Source organism: Danio aesculapii, chromosome 7 (assembly GCF_903798145.1).
Source record: "Danio aesculapii chromosome 7, fDanAes4.1, whole genome shotgun sequence".
Classification (NCBI taxonomy): Eukaryota; Metazoa; Chordata; class Actinopteri; order Cypriniformes; family Danionidae; genus Danio; species Danio aesculapii.
The window spans coordinates 7,540,864-7,565,912 of NC_079441.1; the positions used below are offsets into that span (position 1 = coordinate 7,540,864).

Below are 25,049 nucleotides of genomic sequence, written 5' to 3' on the forward strand. Positions count from 1 at the left end.
AGAGAAGAATGGCCAGACTGGTTCCAGCTGATAGACAGGCAACAGTAACTCAAATAACCACTCGTTTTTATGGATGAGCAGCTGACAAATCGGCAGCAACTGTGTGATGCTATCATGTCAATATGGAGCAAAAACTCTGAGGAATATTTCCAGTCCCTTGTTGAATCTATGCCATGAAGGATTAAGGCAGTTCCGAAGGCAAAAGGGGGTCGAACCCGGTACTAGTAAGGTGTACCTAATAAAGTGGCCGCTGAGTATAAAGTATTGATGACACACACAAAAATGCAACAGTCTAACCACCATATCACCTTTTTAATTATTCATTTGTTTAACGTTCACTCACCCGAGGCCACAATGTTTACTGCGCAAATGTACCTGGTGTTCAAGTCTTCTGTAGGTTAAGGGTAAAATATAGTCATTCTAATACTTCTGGAAATCCCTAAGCAATCCCCACTTTGGGAACCACTGCTCTAGATGGCTAATTAGTCCCAAGCTGATGGTGTGTTATAGAGAAACCAGCACTAGGTGGCAGCAATTCACCTTGTTAAATGAGACATTTCACCATCTGAAAGGTAACTTTTGTTTTTTGTTTGTTTTAAGTATCATTCAGAGGTCCGGGATAGGTGAAATGTGTCATGTTTTAGATTTAAAAAAGACTCTTCTGCTCACCAAGGCTGTGTTTTCCTTATCGAAATACAGTAAAGTGGTAATATTGTGAAATATTACAACAGAAGAACAACTGGTTTATTACCCACATTTTGAATGTAAAGGTGAATTATTAACTGCCTTCAGTCAGAATGATCTGAAATGTCGAAAGAACAGCCTTTAATTGAGATATAAATCTTCTGTCATGTTATAAATGTCTTTAATGCCACAATTATTTAAATTTAACACACCACTGGGGTTTCAATTTTTTTCAAAATAATATTATCTAATTAGGTTAGGTTACTTTATTTATACCCGAAGGTAGATTTGGTTTGCAGTCAAGAGTCCTCATCTCACAAACAGTGCCACACAAAGGAACTCGCACAGTAACAACCACAAATAAACATTAGGACATAAAACATAAAAACACTTATAAAAGTATAAATTAATAATCACTTCAAGTGTCCCCCCCCCCCCCCCAAATAAATGTTTAAAACGAAACAAATAAATCACAGGTAATAAAAAACAGCAGTGTAGAGTACTGTAGTGCACCGTCTGTGTGTGTGTGTGTGTGTGTGTACACATTCCTCGGATATCAAATTTCCATGATTTTAATCACAATACACAGTATTATCATGATATTGAAGCTCTAAAAAAATATAAATATAATAAAATATAAAAATATTAAATAGAAAAATGTCTAAAAAAAAGTTTATTTTTGTCGGCGCCAGTGGTGTAGTGGTTAGTGCGTCGACACATGCACTCCGGTGCTCACGGCGACCCGAGTTCGATTCCCGCCTTGTGGTCCTATGCCAATCCTTCCCCTCTCTCTGCTCTCCATGCTTTCCTGTCAATAATCTCTACTGTCCTATACAATAAAGGTGAAAACCCCGAAAAAATTATATAAAAAAAAAAAAAAAAAGTTTATTTTAACATTTTTTCTTGTGCTTAGTCCATAATAAAATATAAAAACATGAAACTCTTAAAAATATTAGCTTCAAATGTGTAATACATTATGTACAAATGTAATTCCTTTATTGTATGTCCGTGTTCAGAGTAAACAAATAAATATGCAACAGGATTAAAAAGTTAATTAATGCATAAAATTCACACATATTACAGTTAATACAAGTTAAAAATAGTTGAATTGTACTGTGGGCTCTAATTTTAGGCTTCTTTAATGGCCCATAGGATTAATAGTGAGAATACAAAATAAAAAGAGCTCAGCTTTACTTATACAAACATTTCTGTGAATAAATCTAAATTAATTATATTTTCATAATATTATATAAGAATATATATTATATTAAGACTAGTAGGTGATGCAGTGGCGCAGTAGGTAGTGCTGTCGCCTCACAGCAAGAAGGTCGCTGGTTCGAGCCTCGGCTGGGTCAGTTGGCGTTTGTGTGCGGAGTTTGCATGTTCTCCTCGTGATCGCGTGAGTTTCCTCCGGGTGCTCTGGTTTCCCCCACAGTCCAAAGACATGCGGTACAGGTGAATTGGGAAGGCTAAATTGTCTGTAGTGTATGAGTGTGAGTAAGAGTGTATGGATGTTTCCCAGAGATGGGTTGTGGATGAAAGGGCATCCGCTGCGTAAAACATGTGCTGGAAAAGTAGCGACCCTGGATTAATAAAGGGACTAAGCCGAAAATAAAATGAATGAATGAATGAATGAATGAATTAAGACTAGTACAAACTAGAATGGTAATAACAGTTATGTATTGGGGTTGCACAATATTGGAAAAATCAGACATTGTGATTTTACAAATTTCAATATGAATACAATTTCTCCAGATAACCTAAATTGCTCTATTTGGTAAGAATTCAGGTACAGAAATTGAATCATCAAATGTGAAATAGCACTACATATCATCTTCATTGTATAAATAATTCAATAAAATATGTTAAAGTTTCAAACGGTATCATTCCTAGTGCCTGAATGCTCTTGAAATGAATCACATGCCTTAAAAACATGTAAATTATAAACATTTGCTCCATTATGGTAAAATCTCTAATGACTCTGGCCTGATCATGTTCTGAACTGTGGCTCACGGTCAAATATAATCCCAAATCAACATTCCAGATCTCTGCTATGTGACTATTGCGTATACACACATTGCGATATCGATGTTGAAACGATATATTGTGCAGTCCCATTATGTATTGTTGTACGTTTCCCAATAAATGTATTCTAGAGACAGATTTCTCCCAAATATTGTTGTAAATTTAGAGAAATTATACCTTAAAATCTGTCAATTGAAACATGTTGGGTGTTTATTTGACAGGTTTTCATTCTGTAGTGACAAGGCCAAAGAGTGGGCGGAGAGAACCAGCTCATTTGCATTTAAAGGCACAGGCGCAAAACATCTCCAATTCACTCTGAACTAAAAATTGACATTTTCCACAGGGTATAATAAATGATCTGATGGGTATTCTGAGCTGAAATGTCACAGGCAGATTCTGGAGAGACAAAATACTTATTTTACATCTTGTAAAAGGGTAAAATAGGACCCCTTTAAGAAACATGGGTGACATCATTTCTTCATTAGCCTTTCTTTATTTATATAGCACAGTATAAATACAACTGAGCTGACCAAAGTGCTTTACAATATAACACAGCACATGTTTAAAAAAAACCAACCAAGCTAAAACTAGATATAAACCTAAAATACTGAGATCAGTTTTAAAATGAGTGAGTTTTTAGGATGAATGAAAGATTACCAACACTGAAAATGAAGGCCAGCTACTGTATATGCCGTTTTCAACAAAGTATCCCCACATATGTTGACAATTATTAACAGAATTTACTGAACGCCACAAAGTCTTTCACTTGTCAAATGTGAGGTAATTTTAGCTGTTGAGACATTAGAAAAAAGCAGATTTTAAATGCAAGTCTTCACTTCCTCATTCTTATCCAGGCTCGCTGTGGCCTACAGACACTCAAATCATCCTCTTTTTCCGCTCATCTCTGAATCAAGACTATTTTTACTACCATTTCCGTAGCATGTCAAAGTTTACATTTGCACTGCATGCCTGGATGACATGCATAGTTGCATACACATATTTTAGCAGCGATCTACATTGAAACAATATAAAAACATTTTTAAAAAATGTATTATTATTTAATAAATATATTATAATATCACATAAAATTGTACTAAAACTCTCAAATCTAAAAAGGTAAAAATAGAGTAAAGTTGCAAAATATGCTAAATAAAAATAAATAAATAAAAAAAATTTATAATAAATAAATAAAAAGATAAATAAATAAATAAATAAATATGATTATTATTTTTTTTTTAATGCAGATGTTATTTGATCAATTTTAATAATATCACAAACCTGGAGCAAAATAAAATATAATAAAATAAAAGTAAAATACATACATAAATAAATAAAATAAATAATAATAAGAAAAATAATAACAACAATAAAAAATAAAAAATAAATAAAAAAAAACGAAAAAATTTAAAAAATAAAATAATAAATAAATAAAATAAAATAAAAAAAATAAAAAATTATTTAAAACATTTATAAAAATTAAATAAATGAAATAAAAAAAAATAATAAAAATAAATAAATAAACAAACAAAAATTTAAATAAAAAATAAATAAATAAATAAAAAATAATAATGACATTCAAAACTATTTATTTAAAAAATAAAATAAAATTAAATTAAATTAAAATGTTTTTGGAACATGTTTCCCCTACTGACTTATCAAAATCATCATGTGAGCTTAGGTTAAGCTGGATATTTGGACAGTGCTTATGGTTAATAATAAAAACAACAATCTTCTGTATTAAACTCTGTTTTTTACCTCGCTGAGCATCATTTCTGCTCATGACCGATTTATTAAAAGATCCAAATTATGTTTAAACATTCAGCAAAGCAGTAAAACTAGAAAAATTTAAATATTTAAAAATGGACAAAACAATGCAAAATAATAAATAAATATATAATAATAAATAAATATAAAAAGCAACAATTTCTTCCGCAATTCTTACTCCAGTTTTGTGTAAAACATTCATTGTTTATATTGTACTTGTTCGGGAGTAGTCTACTACATCAAACGAAAATTAACCTGAGTTAAACAAGCATTTTTACCTACTAATTAAATATTCAGTGGAATAATATCAAGTGACGGCAATGCTGAAGATAAAATTATTATCCAGTGCACACTTTTTAGTATGCAGCCTTTCTGAATGCAGAATGCTTTATTGTAACACATTTACAACACATTTTTTGTGTGTTTTTTTTTCTCCACTGAGCTCAATAAGAACTTGTTTGTGCCTGCGACTGAACGGGTTTAATGTGATGATGAGAGGATCAGATGAGTGTTTGTTAACTGATGGCCAGTTAGAAGCCATTACAGTCACACCATCAATCACTCCAGACCTCATTATAGAGACCCGTAACAGTATTTACAGAGGAGTATCATTGACCACTCACAGACCACACGCTCTAACGTCATCAGAGATCACTGCGCTCACAGAACAGAAAACAAACATGCCTTAAGGTTCCGGTATACGCTTAAACAAAATCGAAAAAAGAACTGGGATGACATCATTCAGAACAAAATCCGGCCTAAATGACGTTCTTTTTGAATTTGTTTTAGGAGTTCACCAAAGCACACGTCTGTTTCTTCTTGCTTTTTTAATTATGGCGCTTGAGATAGAAAACATACTGTTATACTACATAAACATATTCTTCTTCTGTCTTCTTCTTCTTCTAAGACTAATTTCTATACGCATCTCCTCCTAGACCATTCATACTACAACCACCAAACTAACACTAAACCTCCACACTGGTCTGACTCGGGTTGCTATATCTTTTCCAACTGATCCGACTTTCGGTTTTCCGAAAACTGACCCGGAAAAATTCAGAAAAGTCCCATAGACTTAACACTGGACCAAACTTTATGACCTCATAACTTTGTGCCAGACTGTCATACAGACTTTGAGCTCATTTAACTCAGACTACCAATCTGCCAATCACTGATGACTGTTCAACCTACTAGCCACACCCTAGCAACCACTTACGACACCCTTGCAACTGTCCAATAGACTTCCATAAAAAAACCTGCCACTGACTTTACATTGGACATACAAACGGCAAACAAATTCATGCAAGAAACTTACTAACAACATACTAATTATACTAGCAACATACCAATTAATACTAGAAACATGCTAACAACATGCTAATTCATACTAGGTCCATGCTAACAACATGCTAATTTGTGCTAGTAACAGGCTAGCAACATGTCATTTCATATGCTAACTCTAGCAACTACTTAGAACACATTAGCAACCACCTAGCAATGCCTTAGCAACCACCTACCAACCACTCACAACACCCTAGCAACCACCTAACAATGACTTGAAACACCTTAGCAACCACAAGCAACACCTTAGCAACCACTTAGCAACGGTCTAGCAATACCTTAGCAACCACCTAGCAATCCCTTAGCAACCACCTAGCAACGCCTTAGCAACCACCTATCAACGCCTTAGCAACTGCCTAGCAACCACCTAGCAACACCTTACCAACGATCTAGAACACCTTAGGTACTACCTCGCAACACCTCAGCAACCTCCTAGCAACCACTCAAAACACTTTAGCAATCACCTGGCTATGACTTAGAACAGTTTAGCAACCGCCTAGCAACACCTAAGCAACTGCCTAGCAACACCTTAGCAATGACCTAGAACATATTAGCTACTTTCTAGCAACACCTTAGCAACTACCTTGCAACGCCTTAGCAACCACTCTGAACACCTTAGCAACCGCCAAGCAATGGCTTAGAAACCACTCCAAACACTCTTGCAACTACCTAGCAACACCTTGGCAACCACCTAACAACGTCTCAAAACACCCTAGCAACGCCTTAGCAACCGCACAGCTACCACTCAGAACACCCCACCAACGCCTTAGCAAACCACCTAGCAACCAAAACACCCTAACAGTCAAAACACCCTGGCAATGCCTTAGCAACTGCCTAGCAACCACTTAGCAACACCTTAGCAACTATTCAGAACACCCTAGCAACCACTTAGCAACACCTTAGCAACCATCAGATCCCACTATCAACAGCTTAGCAAGAAACATGGCAATTCATACTAGAAACATGCTAACACATATGCAGCTATAACTGTTTTAAACTTCTTAACTACTTGAACGATTTAAACTTTAAAACTATTTCAATCTTTCAGACGAGGCTCTCTCAAGACACCATAAAGTTTGTCTACGAACTTTACTTTTCTAGTTGTCGGTTGGCATGCAACTTTAAAGTGCATTTCAAGAGACATCTACCCAATGCAGGGGTACTAACTAAATTCCTATACAAACCAGTCTCTCTTCGAAACGTCAATGATTTCAGCCTTTTACCACCTAATCCACTACTTAATCCGTTCTTTTTTACAGGACGTCATTGATGACGCTCAAAATTTAGATGGAGGGCAGGTAGTGATTCTTCTACACAGGAATCGCTATCAGAACATCAAAATAATTCTGTATTATGTTGTTTATAATGGTTTAAATCAGCCAAAATAAGAAATGCCGAACAGCTTTTATAGACTTCCAAAAGTTTTTGCTCATAAAGGGAGGAAAGTTCAAGAAAATGGCTGAAAAAGGAAGAAAATGTGGCATGTAATAAACATTTATTCAATACATTCATGTGTACAATCTTTTGTTGAACATGATAATTCATTCGACAGCACTAATACAGATTATATAGAGGCCTAGCTATGTGTATAAATATGTTAATGTGTAATATAAAAATCAGATACAAACATCAACACACTTATGCAAAATCCAGGAGAATATAAATAACGTACCCTGCCATGTAATCGCTGCAATGATATCTGTCTTGTTTTGCAATAATCCAAGTGTTTACTGTCGTTTCAGCAGAATAAACAACCGTAACGTGAACATCGAGATGCGCAGCAGCAGTGAATGTTTGCTGATGGGAAGATCATCGACCGAACAAAATAGAAATGCCACTCTCGTTTTGTTACAATCATATGTTTTTTGTCTTCCGTTAAATAAAAATAGAAAGCTACCTCAAATTGAATTGATTGGATAATATGCATTTAATTTATGCCCCGCTGTTATTATTATATCACAAAACCTCTGTCAACAGTTCATTTCTGGTTTTACCTTTTGAGCTTCTGTGTTTTTTCCCTCTCTCTCACTTGCGGTTTATGTGAGCGCTGCGTGTAATGAAAGTGAATGACAACCTGCGCATATTTATATAGGTTACTATAGCATGTAACAATTTAGTTCATGGTTTCCGCTACATTCATTCGCCCGTGGCGGGGCGCCACACCAAAATTCATCCCGCCACAGCTACATTACAGTTTCTCATTCAAAATATTCGTTTTTTTTTTATTAATTTATTTATTTTTTTAATGTAACGTGAACATCGAGATGCATTTTTATTATTTTTTTATTTTATTTGAATTTTTATGCTTGAAGTTTCTGCCAACCCGACTCTACACCATAACTTTTCAATCCAGATGGATGGGGCAACCATTACTGCATCCAAAATGGTAAAAAGCCTTGGAGTAACGATTGACGACCAACTAAACTTCTCTGACCACATTTCTAGAACTGCTCGATCTTGCAGATTCGCACTCTACAACATCAGAAAGGTCTGACCCTTCATATCTGAACATGCAGCTCAACTCATTGTTCAAGCTCTTGTTCTCTCCAAACTGGACTATTGCAACTCTCTACTAGCCGGGCTTCCAGCTAACTCTATCAAACCTCTTCAGCTGCTTCAGAACGCAGCAGCACGAGTGGTCTTTGATGAACCCAAAAGAGCACATGTCACTCCGCTACTCACCCGTTTGCACTGGCTGCCAGTTGCTGCTTGCATCAAATTCAAAGCTCTGATGTTTGCTTACAAAGCGACCTCTGGCTTTGCTCCTTATCTGCTCTCACTTCTGCAGATGTATGTGCCCTCCAGAAACTTGCGTTCTGTGAATGAACGTCGCCTCGTTGTTCCATCCCTAAGAGGGAAGAAATCACTTTCCCGAACTCTCACATTCAATCTGCCCAGTTGGTGGAATGAACTCCCTAACTACATCAGAACAGCAGAGTCACTTGCTGTCTTCAAGAAACGACTAAAAACTCAACTATTTAGTCTCCACTTTCCTTCCTAATCTGTAACTGCCTCTCTGGCTATACCACTAACTGTACTCTCTCTCTCTCTCTCAAAAAAAAAAGCTTACATTACTAATGCTTTGCTTCTTAGACTTTACACACCTGAAACTTGTCTATAGCACTTGTTCACTGCTGCTCTTATAGTTGTGTAAATTGCTTCCTTGTCCTCATTTGTAAGTCGCTTTGGATAAAAGCGTCTGCTAAATGACTAAATGTAAATGAAAATATCTGGTTATAAATCGCACCAAAAATGTATTAAAAGGCAAGTCAATTATAACAGCGCAAACTTCTGTAACAGTAGTGCTGTGCGTTCTTCGTTTAACCCTTTAAGGTGACGTGCTGACAAACTGACTGACTGACAGACAGGTGAGTGATGCGTGAGGCCAGCAAACACGGCGTAGCTTTCAGTTATGATGAACAGTTTCCATAATTATATTTTATTTATAGATAAAGGTCTGTGGTTCTGCATACAAAGACTTTATTTTGCTGGAGTTTATAGCCGTTTCACTTTACTTCAGGACGCATTAATGCCGCTCTGTAGTTCTGTTAGAGACATTCATAAATATTCCTAGCAAATCTAATAAATGTTGGAGACATACTCACTACATAAACACGCTAAATCACACTTCAGCCGCATCTATTTGAGGGCGCGCAAGAAAATCTGCACTTGAGCAGCGTATATTTGAGGGTGCGCAAGACGTTTTGTGCACGAACAGAGGAAATCGGCGCAAGGAGCACATTGACCTGCTCGTAGGCTATTACATGAATGCAATCTCGACTTAATACTGCACTCAAGACATTTGTCAATGAAATAACGCCACATGTAGTTGGTAGATCTGTGTAAAATGCCCAACAGAGTCTGCCGCCACAGCTGGAAAAAATCCTAGAGGAAACACTGTAGTTGTTTAAATTTGATATTGCATTAATTTGCATACATGATTTATAGCTATGAAATAAAGGCTTCAGTTTGGTGCGGAGTTCTCATTATGATATAAAGGCTATATTTTTATTTAAAAATCTTCTTTTGGAAACGAATTTCGTTTGGTATAATTCTGATAATATTTTGTAGTTATTAAAATAAACAGAAGAAAGAATTAGAGGTGAAATTAAGCGTGTTCAGGGCCAAAACAAAACAATTGTCACAGATTTTGCGACAATAAATTAATCTTAGCTACTTTTGTCATTATGATTAGTGTTTTATTTATTTATGAAACAGGCATAGGTTAAATAAATATATTAATTGAGCATATAACAACAGCCAATAGCCTAACATTACATCAAAATGTTACCTGCAGTGCTAATTTAAGCCATCAATCGGCCAATAGCATCCGATCTGCTTCAGATTCACACACATATACAGGCCATATTTAATTTAGAACACAGCAAGCTTGACATCGCAGGCAGATCCAAAGTCCAAACCAAAACGCTTTAAAACCAAAACACTTTAAAACCAAAACGCAAAAGGTGTACGCGCTTTATATGAATTTGAAAATGAAAGCAAACTTCATCCTGCAGCACTATTTAATACATTGAGAACTATTTAATTCTGAGAACGTAGTCCCGGGGACGTTTCTGGAGACCGCGAAATACGTAGCCGGGGGTACGTACGGCTGCATTTCAGTTTTTTAAGCGAACGATGCGGGGCGGTGTGACACCGTTCCCTTCGGCGCTTGCCGGCCGGCCGGCCGGCCGCTCGCCTCCGTTTGGAGGGCTTTCCCGCTGCAACCAGTTTGTCCGGTTAGCTCTTTGTGTACTCTGGCGGAGAGAGGGGCTGACGACGACGACCGGGTTAGAGTCCGTGGAAGAGCGGTTCCGGAAATCAGGTAAGAAAACAAAAACAAAATCCAAAAAATTAAGCGAACAAGTTCGTCACAGGGTGAGAATGTGGTCAAAATCCGAAAACGTGGTAAAAATCAGATGAGGGCTTTTCTTTTTCTGGACGGCTTTTGTGAATCGTCGTTGGTTGGGTTTAGGGACGGAGGAGGGTGGGTTAGCCGATTGGCCGGTCGCACGGTCAATCATTCCGTCATCCAGGCAGACAGGCGGAAGGTCGTTCGACAGCGGCCTCTAGCGGGTTTACGCGAGAACGGCGCGGAAAAAAGCGCGCACAGCGGCCTCTCGCAAACAAAAACTGCAAAAATACATACCTCCCGGGACGTATTTCGCGGTCTCCAGTAACGTCCCTGGGACTACGTTCTCAGAATGAGCCTGGGTTGATTTAATAGCCTAGAATGCTCGTGGTCGTGAAATTCAAAAGCAAAAGCGTAAATAGTGTGATCACGCATTCAAAGCGGGTGCTTTCGGTGTTCATCGTGCTCGAGAAAGAGCATTATAACTGTAGAAATTAACAGCTTCATTCAGGAGGGTTTGAAAAAAACAGACTCGACTCTGGGAGTCGATTCCTGTACTGGAGTCGACTCTCAATGGATCAAGTACCAGAGTCGAGAAATCAAGTATTTTGGAGTCGACTCCCCATCCCTAAATTTAAGTAATTATTGATAGTATGCTTCCAGCATCCACTATAGTATCTCTTCATGCAACATAATAGCTTATACAGTATCTATCGCCTCGATGACAGGCAAATATATTTCAGTTCAGTCGAAAACTCAGCCCTCTTCAGGATTTAAGTGTCTGTGATCCTTCACTGACTCGGTAGGTGCAGAGAATAGTGTCAAACAGCCGTGTGTATAGACTATGTCACAAAATGTGGTGAAAATCCTACACGACAGTAATAGTGTGGTGTGTTTACATGTCTGTACTGCACTTCAATCGGCATACCCCACGTCTTAATCGATCTAAAAAGAAACCAAATTATGACTTTAATCAGATGAAGGTAATGAAAAATTGCTGTTTACATGGTAGACTCTTAATCAGAGTCCTCGTATTAAAATTGGATTATTGGTGTCCATGTAAACGTACTCATGGATTGGACCTTTTAAATTCCATGACCCATGGGAACTCACAATGTTAACTCTACACAAGTAAAGCTAATTCTTCATTTATTTCTGTCTATTAATCTGCATTTGGAGGAAGTAAAGCAACTTGATCTGCAAATCTAAACTATGGTGTCTCTCTAAATGTAAATCATTATATCACAGATCTTGTTCGACTGCTTGTTCAGGCCAGTAGAGCAGATTTTACAGGCTGAAACATGTTTGAACAGAAATACCGAAATAAGCACTGAGCATAAAGACTTTTGAGGAGGAGGCCTGAGACCAATTTTGAGAACCTGTTTTGAAAGCAGGTTATTAATGTGTGCACTGTATTTCTCACACATAGTGAAAACAGTAAGCAGCAAGTGTGAAAAAAGCTGTGATACTAAGTGTTAATAGGCTTTCCTCTTTAGTGTGAAAAGTATCAAGGGTTTTTAAATGCAGTATGTATTCAGCACACGTTTTACTCACTGACACACATCAGAGAAAGCTGCCAAGTACATTATGGCCTGTTTCCACTGACTGGTACAGAATAAAGTAAAACAAGGTAAATAAAGTGTCCAAGTAAATAAATTAATTAAGAAACCGCTCATGCTTTTAGACGGCCTCGTAAAAACAAAAAAAAAAAACCACGGCAGATTTTGTTCTTCTTGGCTTTGTGGCTGTACATCAAAACAACGACAAGGTTTGTCTGAGCTCGGGTCAACCATGGCTCTTTATTACGATGTAATGTCTCGGCTGTGTATTTAAAAATGGTGGATTTCTTTGTTTTCATTCTCTGGGCTTGTTTACGTGCTAGTGACATATCTCTGTAAACCAATAGCATTCAGCTGCTTGCTAGCTCTGACTTTTGGTACCCTTTTGCCATGCTAGGTACCCTTTGCAAAGGGTGCCCATATAGTGGTATGGTACAGTTCGCTTTTAGGTACCTTTTGACAGTGGAATAGCAGATGCTTCTGTCCAAAGCGATTTACAATTGAGATGGCATTCAGTGATTCAACAAGAAGAGGTAATACACACAAGAAGAGCTCATTATACAGAGGAACTTTATGTGCTCAGAAAATTGAGTGCTAGAGTTAGGAAGGGGAGTGTTTTAAATGGAATAAATGGATAAGAACAAACACACACAACAAATGAAAAAATAAATAAATTAATAAATAAACCAGATGTTGGTTTTTAATAAGTTAAAATAATAAGGTTTAATAAGTTAAAATAGTGTTAAAAGACTACTTTAGCAACGATCTACATGGATAAATCTGAAGCCACCATGTTTTTTTTTTTCAATGTTGTCCACCATTCTAGAAGTTTATTTTTATAATGCAATATGTGATTGTAAATAAGTCAATAAAGTAAATAATAAGGCAAATACATAAATAAATTAATTAAATAAGTAAATAAATAAAGTAAATAAAGTAAAATAAGGTAAAGTAAAAGTAAACAATTAGATAAATAAGTAAATCAGTAAATAAATTGGTAAGTATATTAAATTATGAATAAGTAAATGGAAAACTAAATAAGTAACCAAATAAAGTAAAATAAAGGAAAGTAAAGAATAAAATAAGTAAATAAAGTAAAATAAGGTAAATTATTAAGTGAATAAAGTAATTAGATAAATAAGTAAATGAGTAAATAAATTAGTAAGTAATTTAAATAATAAATAGCAAGAAATAAGTAAATTTGTTAGTGAATACAAAGTAAATCTGTAAGTAAATAACTTAGTAAGTTATTTATTAGTAAGTAAATTAATTAATAAGTAAATAGATCAAATAAGCAAGTCAATAAATAAGTAAATAGGTAAGTAAATACAAAAGTAAAATAAGTTAATAAATAAATAAATAAGTGAATAAGTAATTGAAGTAAAACTAGGTAAAAAAAGTTAATTAGGTAAATAAGCAAATGAAAAAATTAAATAAGTAAATCAAGCAAAACTATAGGTAAATAAGCAAATTAATTAACAAGTAAATAGATCAAGTAATACAAAGTAAATATGTAAATAAGTAAACAAATAAACAAGTAACTAAAGTAAATAAAAAACGTAAAAAAGTAAAAAAGTAAAACAATAAAATAAATTAAGTAAATAAATAAATTAAATAAAGTAATTAGGTAAGTAAATAGAAATGAAATACGCAAGTTAATAAATAAGTCAGTAAATAAGTAAATAAATAATTAAATAATGATATACACAAAAAACAGAACAGCTTGAATGCAATAAAAATATATAAAAACAGAACAGAGTGCAACCCTACATAACGTTACAATACTGCCAGCATATTTCAGCCATTCACCATTATGTTCAAGCATATCTGGACATGGTTAAACAACACTGTTATGATGATGTCACATAAAGGCCATCTGGTGCCAGACCACCATTAAAAGAAGCATTAAAAGTCTAGTTTAGCAATGATCTTCAAGCATATTATATAAATCTGAAGCCACCATGTTTTTATTTTTTCAATGTTGTCCACCATTCTAGAGTTTTCCTTTTTATATAATGCAATATGGGATTGTAAATAAGTAAATAAATAAGGACATAAATAAGTAAAAAAGAAACTAAATAAGTTAATAAATAAATAAACAAATAAAGTAAATAAAGTAAAATTAGAAAAGTAGATAAGTAAATGAATAAAGCAAATAATTATGTAAGTAATTAAACAAGTAAATAAGTTAACAAGTATTTAAATTAATTAAATAAGTAAATGAACTAAAATTAGGTAAGTAGATAAGCAAATAAATAAATTAAAAAAGTAAATAAACAATTAAAGTAAATAAGTAGGTAAATAAGTAAACCAAATAAGTAAATAAATAAGTAAATAAAGTAAAATTAGGACAATAAGTAGATGCAAATGAATGAAGTAAATAATTATGTAAATAAGTAAGTAAAAGAAATAAGTTAATTAATTAATTAAATAAGCAAATAAATGAAGTAGATATGTAACTGAATAAAGTAAATAATTAGGTAAATAAGTAAATAAATAAATTAATTAAGTAAATAAATAAATCAAATAAATGAGTAAATAAAGTAAATAAGTAAATAAACCAATTAAATAAGTAAATAAATAATTTAATAAGAAAATAAATAAAGTAATTAAAGTAAAATTAGGTAAATAAGTAGGTAAGTAAATGAAGTAAATGATTAAGTAAATAATTAGGTAAATTATTAGGTAAATAAGTAAATAAATTAGTAAGCAAATAAATTAATAAATAAGTAAATAAATAAAGCAAATAAATAAATAAGTAGGCAAGTAAATGAAGTAAATAATTAAGTAAATAATTAGGTTAATTTATAGGTTAAATAAGTAAATAAATTAGTAAGCAAATAAATTAATAAATAAGTAACTAAATAAAGCAAATAAATAAATAAATAAGTAGGTAAGTAAATGAAGTAAATAATTAAGTAAATAATTAGGTAAATTATTAGGTAAATAAATAAATAAATTTGTAAGCAAATAAATTAATAAATAAGTAACTAAATAAAGCAAGTAAATAAATAAGTAGGTAAGTAAATATGAAGTAAATGGATCATTGACGTAAATAATTATAATAATGATATATACAAAAAACAGAACAGTTTGAACGCATTTAAAAATATACATATAAAAAACAGAACACAACACTGCATGTTACAATGCGGCCAGAATACTTCAATGCCCAAGTTGGCATGATTCAGCCACTCTGCATTTCGTTCAAGCATATCTGGACATGATTAAACAACACGGTTATGATGATGTCACATAAAGGCCATCTGGTGCCAGACCACCACAGTAGCATCAAAAAAAACAAACAAACAACTCACTCATCAGGTAAACTGCACAATCCACCAGCTTCCTTTTGCTGTAAATTCAAATAAGAGAAGGGTTAAACTCACCCCATCTGGTGCCACTCCTCCGCTATTTTCGCAGGACAGGCGGATTAGCTGGCGTGCCCTCTGGTCCTCGCCATCCGTATAGGCCTCTTGGATGTTCTTCAGTGTGGGCGAATGACTCAAGGGAACTCTGCCAACCGCCGACTGCTTGGCTCCCATCTCTGAAACGCCTGCGAATGGGGCATAGCCCACCACAAACAAACAAAACCCTCAGTATAAGAGCGGAAATCTCAGCGCATGCTCATGCTAAAGCAAAGACGGCACTATGGGAAACGAGCCCCAGATACTGGAGGAGCGGGAGCAGCCGGGAATCAGGTCAGCCTCATAAAGAATTCACATGCCTTTCCCTCTGGACTGGTGCGTGTGTGTGTGGAGCTGCGCTTTTACACGTTCAACTTTGATGTAAAGAGCACCTACTCGGGGGTGAGAGTGAGACAGGAAAGATCTGGATACATTGAGTGGATGGAGGTACTCATGATCCGCAAAAACAAACTCATAATACGCTGCGACATGAACCGCCAGATCTGAAAAACACAATCTGGATAAGGCATGGGATAATCGGTTTCAAGGTTAATCGTGGTTTAGAAAAGTCAAGGTTTTAAAATTGCAAAGACTTTCTGTCATACTGTTCCTACGGTACATGCAAGGATCTGTCCAATTTATTATTGAGCTTTTTCTAATATAAAGTTTCAGGTAGGTCTACTTTGTGTGTGAAGAGCAGGTAATAACCCTCTCTACTCCAGTGTTGCGGATGCAATCTGCTGACACAGCGCAACATGATTTAGAAACAGCAATGATCTCCATGTTGCAGGTCAAAATGAACTCATTTAATACAAAACTAAATGAATTTCTCCACTGATTACTTATATTAACAGGAACAAATAGTCATGGAGAAAGTTTTTCGTGTTGTCATGAACGAGGCACGCAGTTTGAATTGTAAATGAACAGAGAATGATAGACAGGCGCAGCGGCGGGAAGCGCTGAACTGAACATGAATTTAAGCACTTGAATATTCATCTGTACTTTATATTAAACTGTAGAATGGCTTCAGAACATTTGGCATATAGTAGCCTACATGACAATTTTCTAGTGCCTTATAACAGACTATTTTCATGGCTTTTGTTGGCTTATAAATAATACAGAATATAATCGCACGCGCAAGATCGGATTAGGATCAGTACCAGCTGGCCGATACCCAATCCAGCAAAAATTTGCAGTATTGAAATGATAACCGATCCAAGTATCGAGATCGGTGCATCCCTAGAGCTGAGCTTAATCACTAAAAGTTTAATACGCAGTTTCCTAATCATAAAGTTTTAGTTTTCATCGTGTTTATTTTGTATTTTTGCATTACAAGAAACAGAAAAAGCAAGCACTGGAGTCTTTTATTGTTCTTTTACAGTGATATTTTGCCAGAAGTGAATGGTCAAAGGATGAGTAAAGCCAATTTTCATTTTTGGAGTAAACTCCACTTTTAATAATGCATATTAAAGGGCACCTATGGTAAAAAAATCTACTTTTCAAGCTGTTTGGACAGACATATGTGCATGTATGGTGTATAGACCGTCATATTACGGTGATATAAGCACACCCAGTGCTTTTTTTCAATTTAACAACATAAAAAACGGTGGACCAATTGAGCGGTTTTCAGATCAACCGCAACTTTACGTAGGAGTGCGGTCCCATATCCTTAGTTTGTTGATTCACGTCCGCCATTTTCAGCGTGAGTTGAAGCGATATCACTAAAGGAACACCCTTGCTCTATTTTTAGATGCAAGGCTCATTGGGCTCAACACAAGATCAATATTCTCCACATTATCGCTCTAATCGGGATTATTGGTTGTATCTTTAGGTAGGTTTACAAACATGTGTACTTCTCATTGAGTCTACCTTATACTTCAGCCGTTTGAATTTCTCGCGATCCCAGAAGCTCCCTGTGATCTTAACTAGCATGCGTTTTAGAATTCTAAACATAGGTTTCTATCAGGGTACACTCAAGTCGACGGCTGGGCGCCGCGGACCGCTGCAGAAACCTATGTTTAGAATTCAAAAATGCGTGGCGCGACGATTCGGGACACTTCATGTTTCTGTCGCGCCACAGAGAGTGTCTGGTGTGCCATGTTGTGGCTTCGAGCGGCGCATCCGGTGCCTCAGTCAAAGTTAATTCAGTGTGCGTGGTTATTAGTCTCGGTGTACAAGCTCGGCACTTGAAACTAGCACACAGTTGGCTGTAAAACTGTACAAAGACACAAATGATTTTGTACTCTCTGCTTGGTCTGTGTCCGAGTCGTACATGTACGACTGAATGCGGATCCTCTCAGTCTGCCTGTCTGTGTTGCAAACACAGAGCGGGTGAGCTCATGGCTCCGCCCCCTTGTTACGTTGGGCGGGAAGCCGAAACTAATTTACATGTGAAGCAACACACCCCTAAATCAGCGAACTGTGGACACGCCCCCAACATGACACTTTTTAACACATTATAATAATAAAATCTGAATTGTGTTTTAAACTGAACCTAAACTGGCACACTCAGAAGAACCCTAATATTAATATTAAATCATAAAAAAGAGGTAAACTATGTGCCCTTTAATATGTAAAAAGCACATTGCTCTAATAAATGAGCGGCTAGTGGGAGTGTTATGATATCAATCCGAGAGGCCAGTGAGGGTCAAATCAATCACTCCCTCCTATTATTCACATTACTGCATCCAGACCTTTAACATTTCCCTGGCAAACGTGGCCATCAGCAGACACCGCTCCATTAACATCAGAGTAAAGGAGCCGGAGCTGCGGGTAAGTGCTGGTATGGCGGTGCGCTTTTAATCGAAGAGGCTCGCATGAATAATTGAGAAGTTGTTTTTTTTTCTGATGAGCAGCTGGAGAAAGCCTGAGGGAGAGTAACCTTTAGATGACATCCAGACTGCATCACTACAGCCCCAGTAAACCTTCAAGAACAGACATTTATGAGGCTCATAACCGGAGAAAGATATGCATATGCAGTTCAGCTTTGTTGGATTACCACAAAAACAAATTGATTGTTTCGCCTGAAATCACAAGATCTAAATGAAATGAAGGCAGCACAGTGTGTATCCTCAAACAAAAACTATCAAACAGCATTGCTAAAAACAAACATAAAAACAAATAAATAAGAGTGTGTGTAAAACGGTGTACTGTAAACTCACTTATATTGAATTAAAGAGGACCTACTATGCCCCTTATTGTGCAAAATAAGTCTCTGACGACCCTAGAGTGTGTATGTGAAGTAATGTTTGACGTTTCATAACATAAATGATGTTTCATAACTCTCTGAAACTGACCCTTTTAGGCTTTGATCCAAACAGTTCCATTTTGGTGACTGTCGCTTTAAATTCAAATGAGATTGAGAGATTTTCAAAAGAGGGCGGAGCTACAAATGCAAAACTGTCAGCATAGTGGCAGATTCAAAACTCTAATGGCAGACGGCTGCTTCTCACTCAGGGGTGTTTATGCTAATTAGGGAGAAATGACTACTAATGGGCGGGGCTTTCCCCCTCTGATGACACATGAGAATATTAATCAAACATACAACTGAGTTTAAACCCCTTATAAAAGGGATTTTTGTATAATATGTCCCCTTTAAATAATGAAAAGCGTACTGTACATGAAAACAGCAGCCACAGTTTCAGTCTTCAACTTATTCTGCAGCTCTTTACAATAAACAGACACACAAAACATTGGCACTTTTTCAAATTAAGTGAGTCAATTAGAGCGAAAAGCCAAATTTTTTGGCTTATTCTCTAGACTTAACTCACTTCTGATATTTTTTAATAACGCTTGATTGATTGTTCTTAATTAGCTAGAAGTTAATAAAATATGGTGCATTTTAATTCATTATCTGTTAAGTATTTGCTCTACATTAACGTTTGTAAGCGTTTTACAAATACAGATACAAATGCTGTATTCTTAACATAACCTCATTTATAATGTGCTCAATGATTGTGTTTTCATACTTCATACTTTCATAATTACAATCCAGTTATTTAAGAATAGTTGGTGCTATTTTAGGATAATTCAGAATGGATAAGTAGATGATTAATAAATTATTCAAATGAACATTTATATATCTTATTATTCAGGCATATACTAATAAAGTTAGTTAGTTAATTTGTATGTTAATGAATGCTTTATTAACTGTTTATTAACTGACCTAATCTAAAGTGAGGACTATTCATGCTTTATAAATCCCTTATAAGTAACAATTAAAGGCTCAGTTTTATTCTAAACAGGGAAAAAAGAAAATAAACGACTTTATTAATTTGCATTCATTTGAAGATACACAGATGAAAGTGTATCAAATGAAAAAATAAATCTTTGCAATCTTGCTTAAAATAAAATTACTGTGTAGTTTAAACCTCACTAAATAACATTGAAATGTTGTATCTTAATATATATTGTTAAATTTTAATGTTGTTGTTTTATCCTATTTTATTTAATTGTATTTACTGCTATTTGTATTTTGACACTCCTGTTATTGGGCAATGTTTAAAGCTTACAGTAATTTTACTTTTTAGATAAGATTGTAAAGATGTATTTTTCGCTTGATACCGAGCCTTTAATTGTCATCTATAAGGGATTTATAAAGCATGAATAGTCTTCACTTTAGATTAGGTCAAAAAACTGGATGAAGTTGAGTTAATGAAGCATTTATTAACATACATGGTAACCATTACCACATGCTTGAATGATAAAATATATAAATGTTGATTTGAATAGTTTATTGATCATTTACTAACTCATTCTGAATGATTCTAAAAGCCACCAACTACTCTTGAATACAAATAGTTTGTAAATAATTTAATACTGAATTTAGTAATGAACAATTAAGAAGTAATAAAGTATGAAAAGCATTTGTATTTGTATTTATAAACTGCTACGTAATGCTTAACCAATAATGAACTATTTGCTAAAGCCTGTTTCACACCGCAAGCGTCAGCAGCGTATGTTTTTTCGGTGTCCATGTAAACGGATTAGAGCTTTCACACCGCACGCAACAGCAGCGCGTCAGTGCAAGGCGTGAGCGTCGCTGAAGCCGCAGTGCCGCGATAGTTTCGGTGCTGGGTCTATTTTTGCAGCACTGCTCATGCTCAATTAAAGTGACAGTGCATTGATAATGACCAAAACACATTGAATGACAGTAAAACATAGCAATTTTACCCAATAAATGGGGTTATAATAGCCACTGATTTATATATAGTTATATTAAGTTCAATCAAATGAACTTAAACGATTAAAAACTGCAACAAACATTTATTTAGACCCGAACTACAAAACCAAATGTAAAACAATTTTAGTATCAGTTTTGCTAATAGGCACTTTTTGATTTACTTAATCAAACTTATACTGCTTGATTCCATTATACATTGCATAATAAAAACTAATACTTTTACGTAAATTTAAAACTTAATTTAAAGAGTTAAACAGGTTTTAAACTTTAAAAAGTTGAACTTTTAAAGAGCCCATATTATACATGAAATAGGGTCATATTTAGGTTTTATGGGTCTCCAACAACAGTCTAATATGCATGCAAGGTCAAACAACACTTTGATGGTCTTATAATCTGCATTTATTTTTACCTAATTATCCCAGCGACTCCCATATGAATCGTTCAGCGATTCATTTGTTCCCAAACCCCTCCTAAGCGCGAAGCTAATCCGCGCTGATTGGACCGATGACAGCCTGCTGCGATTGGTTGACGACACTGACAGGCTTCAGCGCGAGACAGAGTGAAATGCCCAGCTGCTAATCAACAATATAAAACTAGTCACAGTGCATACACGCTTTATAGTGGATTTTGGCTGCCAGTGGGTGAATGTAAATACAGACGATGGACTAGAAAATACCGACGACTAACTATTTTATTGAGCAAAAAGTCCAAGAACTGGCGAGGAGATCTCCTAGCCCATCACAGTCTACCTGCTCTTTTCACACACACACACACACACACACAGGGCCGGCGCGTCCATAGAGGCGTCGGCGACACCTCTCTCACCACCCGCGTCCTCAGTTATATCCACGAATATGATCATCCTTTGCCTGGAGCGGCAGTTCAGCTTGCTCCGGTGCTACACACACACACACACACACACACACATACACACACACATTACCCTCCGCCCCAGAGAACACGACATACACACCTAGAGCGCCAGTTCAGCTAGCTGGGTGCAATTTAGACACCTCACCTCGAACCTGAACTCAACTATTTTAAAACTTGGCTGTTGCATGTGTGTAGGAACAGCTGACGATCCGTAAACAAAGCGGCACGCGTCACATTTTCAACGTGGCTTTACACGCGATATGAGAATATAAAGAGTTAACCTGATACAGTACACACGGTACAAGTAACAAAACACAACTAAATGCATAATGTGCAAACTAGAGTAAACGAGGCAACAGTTTTAATCGCACGTACTTACACTTGTGAAATGGGGGAAGAAACTGATTCATGATCCACTGATCCATGTTCAGACAGTCTATACTGATCCTTCCTTTAACAAACTGATGAAGTCTTCTTTTTAAGCATGTAATTTCCAGAAGCACTTGAACTGCTCAAGGCTGGGCTATATTGCTGAGCTTTCATCTTTGGGTGAACTGTCAATAATATCCATCTGCACAGCGTGACTTCATTCCACCGGTGTCTGTGTGTGTCTCTGTGTGTGTGTGTGTGTGTGTGTGTGTGTGTTTGTGGCTCTTTTTCTGTTAGTGGGCGGGGCCGCAGGTTTCAAATCTCCCGGGTTTGCGCGCGCAACTGCTTGTGTTCCGTAGCAGCGTCATCACGAAACACCTAATGACTCGTTATCGACGACTCGTTTGAAGCTCTATGAGTCGACTCTTTTATAGATGAATCAATAGTTTTAAACACTGTACACTTACAGATTTAAGCCTTAGCTGGATATTTCACTTCACTTAGAGCTGTGTTACACACTACATGGAAGAGCATTTTCAAAAACCCATAATATGGGCTCTTTAAGTTAAACAAATTTTACCTTGATGTTTTAAATCAGCTTAATTGATGCAAGTTAAAATGACTTGTACAATTAAATTGGTTCAACTTAATTTTAACTGACCAACATTTTTTTTTACAGTATAGGCATCACAATATACCAGATTTTTTTTTCAGGACAGGACTTATAACTGAAGGTAGTAGTAGTGATGTTGCATTTATTTCCCCCCTTTCCAAGTGTGTTTTTGAGCTTTCTTCGAAAAAACAGCATCTGTGTGCAAGTCCAAGATGAACTAAGAGCATTTGATGTTATGCTGCATCTTCTTTGGTTTAAAGGTAACAGTGTTGTTACTAATGCAGTATAAATCTGTTTGTTAATTGTAAACACACATGAACACATTAGTGCACTGAATGACTTTGTTTTTATTCACTAAGCTACGTTTTTATGAACTGAACATTGTATCAGTTCATGAAATCCGGTTATGTTTCGTAAATTTTTACAGTTCTATAATCTTCCGTATTTTTTTACGGGCAAATTCTGGCAACCACAGCTGCCGGTATTTTACCGTAAATTTAACAGATTTTTTTTAACAGTGCAGTCGTTTGGTTAAGTTTTGGTGAAACTTATTTACTTATTAACTTTTTTTTGATCCACATCTGTTGTGATGCTGCTGAAGTCAAATTATTGTTTTGGTATAAATGTCAGTTGAATAAAATAACTGAAATGCAGAGTATTGTGTGTGTTTTTTATTGTTGTTGTCTACAATATAGAAAACGGTAGGTTATAGTTTTAAAAACAGATCCAAAATATTATTAAAAATAATAAGACACAGTTGTTTTAAAGCGCCCTGTAACGAGAGAACCGCATCCACTACTTTCTGGTTGGCATGTAGCCCAAGCTCACACGCATTTTGTGTACATAAACACAATTTGTAATTTAACATTCTCATATTGTGTCCCTAGGCTTTTTGATTGATTTTATTTACAATGCGTCATATGGAAAACCTACATACCTCACGTCAGTGGCAGTTCTAGTTTAAATAGCACCCTGGGCGAACCACCTGCTTTTAGAAATGTACTTAGAAATAAATAACAATTATTATTATTATTATTATTATTATTATTATTATTATTATTATTCCAAATTTATAATAACAGAAATCAATCCTACATGTAGCCTAACTGGAAAAAATGTTAAGACACAACTGGAGTAACATGCTAAGATCTCTTAAGAAATCTTTTGCTTTAATAATAAAGACAATTCTATAGAATACAAAAAATATCTTTTATGTAATTATCTGTTGTCTTAGACTTGACTCATGGCCGAGAATTAAAGTTATTAAGTCTTACCTCCCCGATTCATCATCTCTTCTCTCTGCTTCATAGCCTTATAGTAAATAACCATATCATAACCATATTATAACTTTAGTTGGTCGACTTGCAAAGCTTGCTGCATGTTGACACCTCTGCATAAAAGTTACTCCGGTTTCACAGTAAGCGGTGTGTATTTTATCAGTGTGCATGAAAACAACCGGTATTCACACCGGGAGCAGAGCAGCACGTGAGGCGCGGGGGAATGGTTTTCTGTGCGCATGCATGCGTCAGTTTGCTTTCACCACTGTTGTTTCAGTTGATCATTAAGAATAACAAACTTGCACATGCAAAATACGGCAAATGTGAATGGCCTCTAATGTCTTTATTCATATCTAGTTAAAAGAAATTAAAATGTGATATTACAGATTTCAGCAAGGAAAAATGTGAGGAAGAGGCTAAAACATTCAAATGATTTAATCAGCAAGTCTTGATTAAGTGTAAAACGCTGCTCATTTACATGTTAATTGTGGTTTAAGTGATTGTCAAGAGCTGAGATTTAAGAGCAGCTGCTTTGTGTGTAGGGTAAATATTACATTTAATGCGTTACATACTTGTGGAAATTAGACAAAAATCTCATATTAATTGGCAATAAAACTGATTCTGATATCACGATACAACTCATTTCATATCCTGATAACTTATATATATATATATATATATATATATATATATATATATATATATATATATATGAATGATATAATTAATATTCTGTAAATTTATATAAATATTGAGCACATGTAAAGCACCATTTCTTTACATCTTACAGTATACTGATGGAAATCTTTATTACTTTGTCATATTTCTCACTTTGTTAAGAACTTCAGGACAAATGTTTGACTAAGAATATAGAAATATAACATAAAATGCTGTTTTTCATGTTGCTGTCTGCATAATGCTTATATAAATAATGAAATAAAATATAGTGTAAACAATGTATTTTGCAACACCACAAAATAAACAAACTATAGAACATAACATGAAATTACAGACTTTTTATTTTGGTCCATACAATAAACAGTTTTGCAGTGGCCCAGCCAGAGTCCTGACATAAATCCAATTGAGAATCTGAGGAGGGAGCTAAA

The 25,049-nt window shown here is 35.3% G+C and overlaps 1 protein-coding gene across 1 annotated transcript in view; it reads right to left on the reverse strand.

Annotated features, from left to right (window-relative positions):
- lrrk1 (leucine-rich repeat kinase 1) overlaps nucleotides 1-25,049 on the reverse strand; it is a 172,664-nt gene that overhangs the window by 117,662 nt on the left and 29,953 nt on the right. Inside the window, exon 3 of the mRNA XM_056462599.1 lies at nucleotides 15,612-15,778. Coding sequence (XP_056318574.1) covers nucleotides 15,612-15,778 — 167 coding nt within the window. The remainder of the gene's footprint in view (nucleotides 1-15,611; nucleotides 15,779-25,049) is intronic.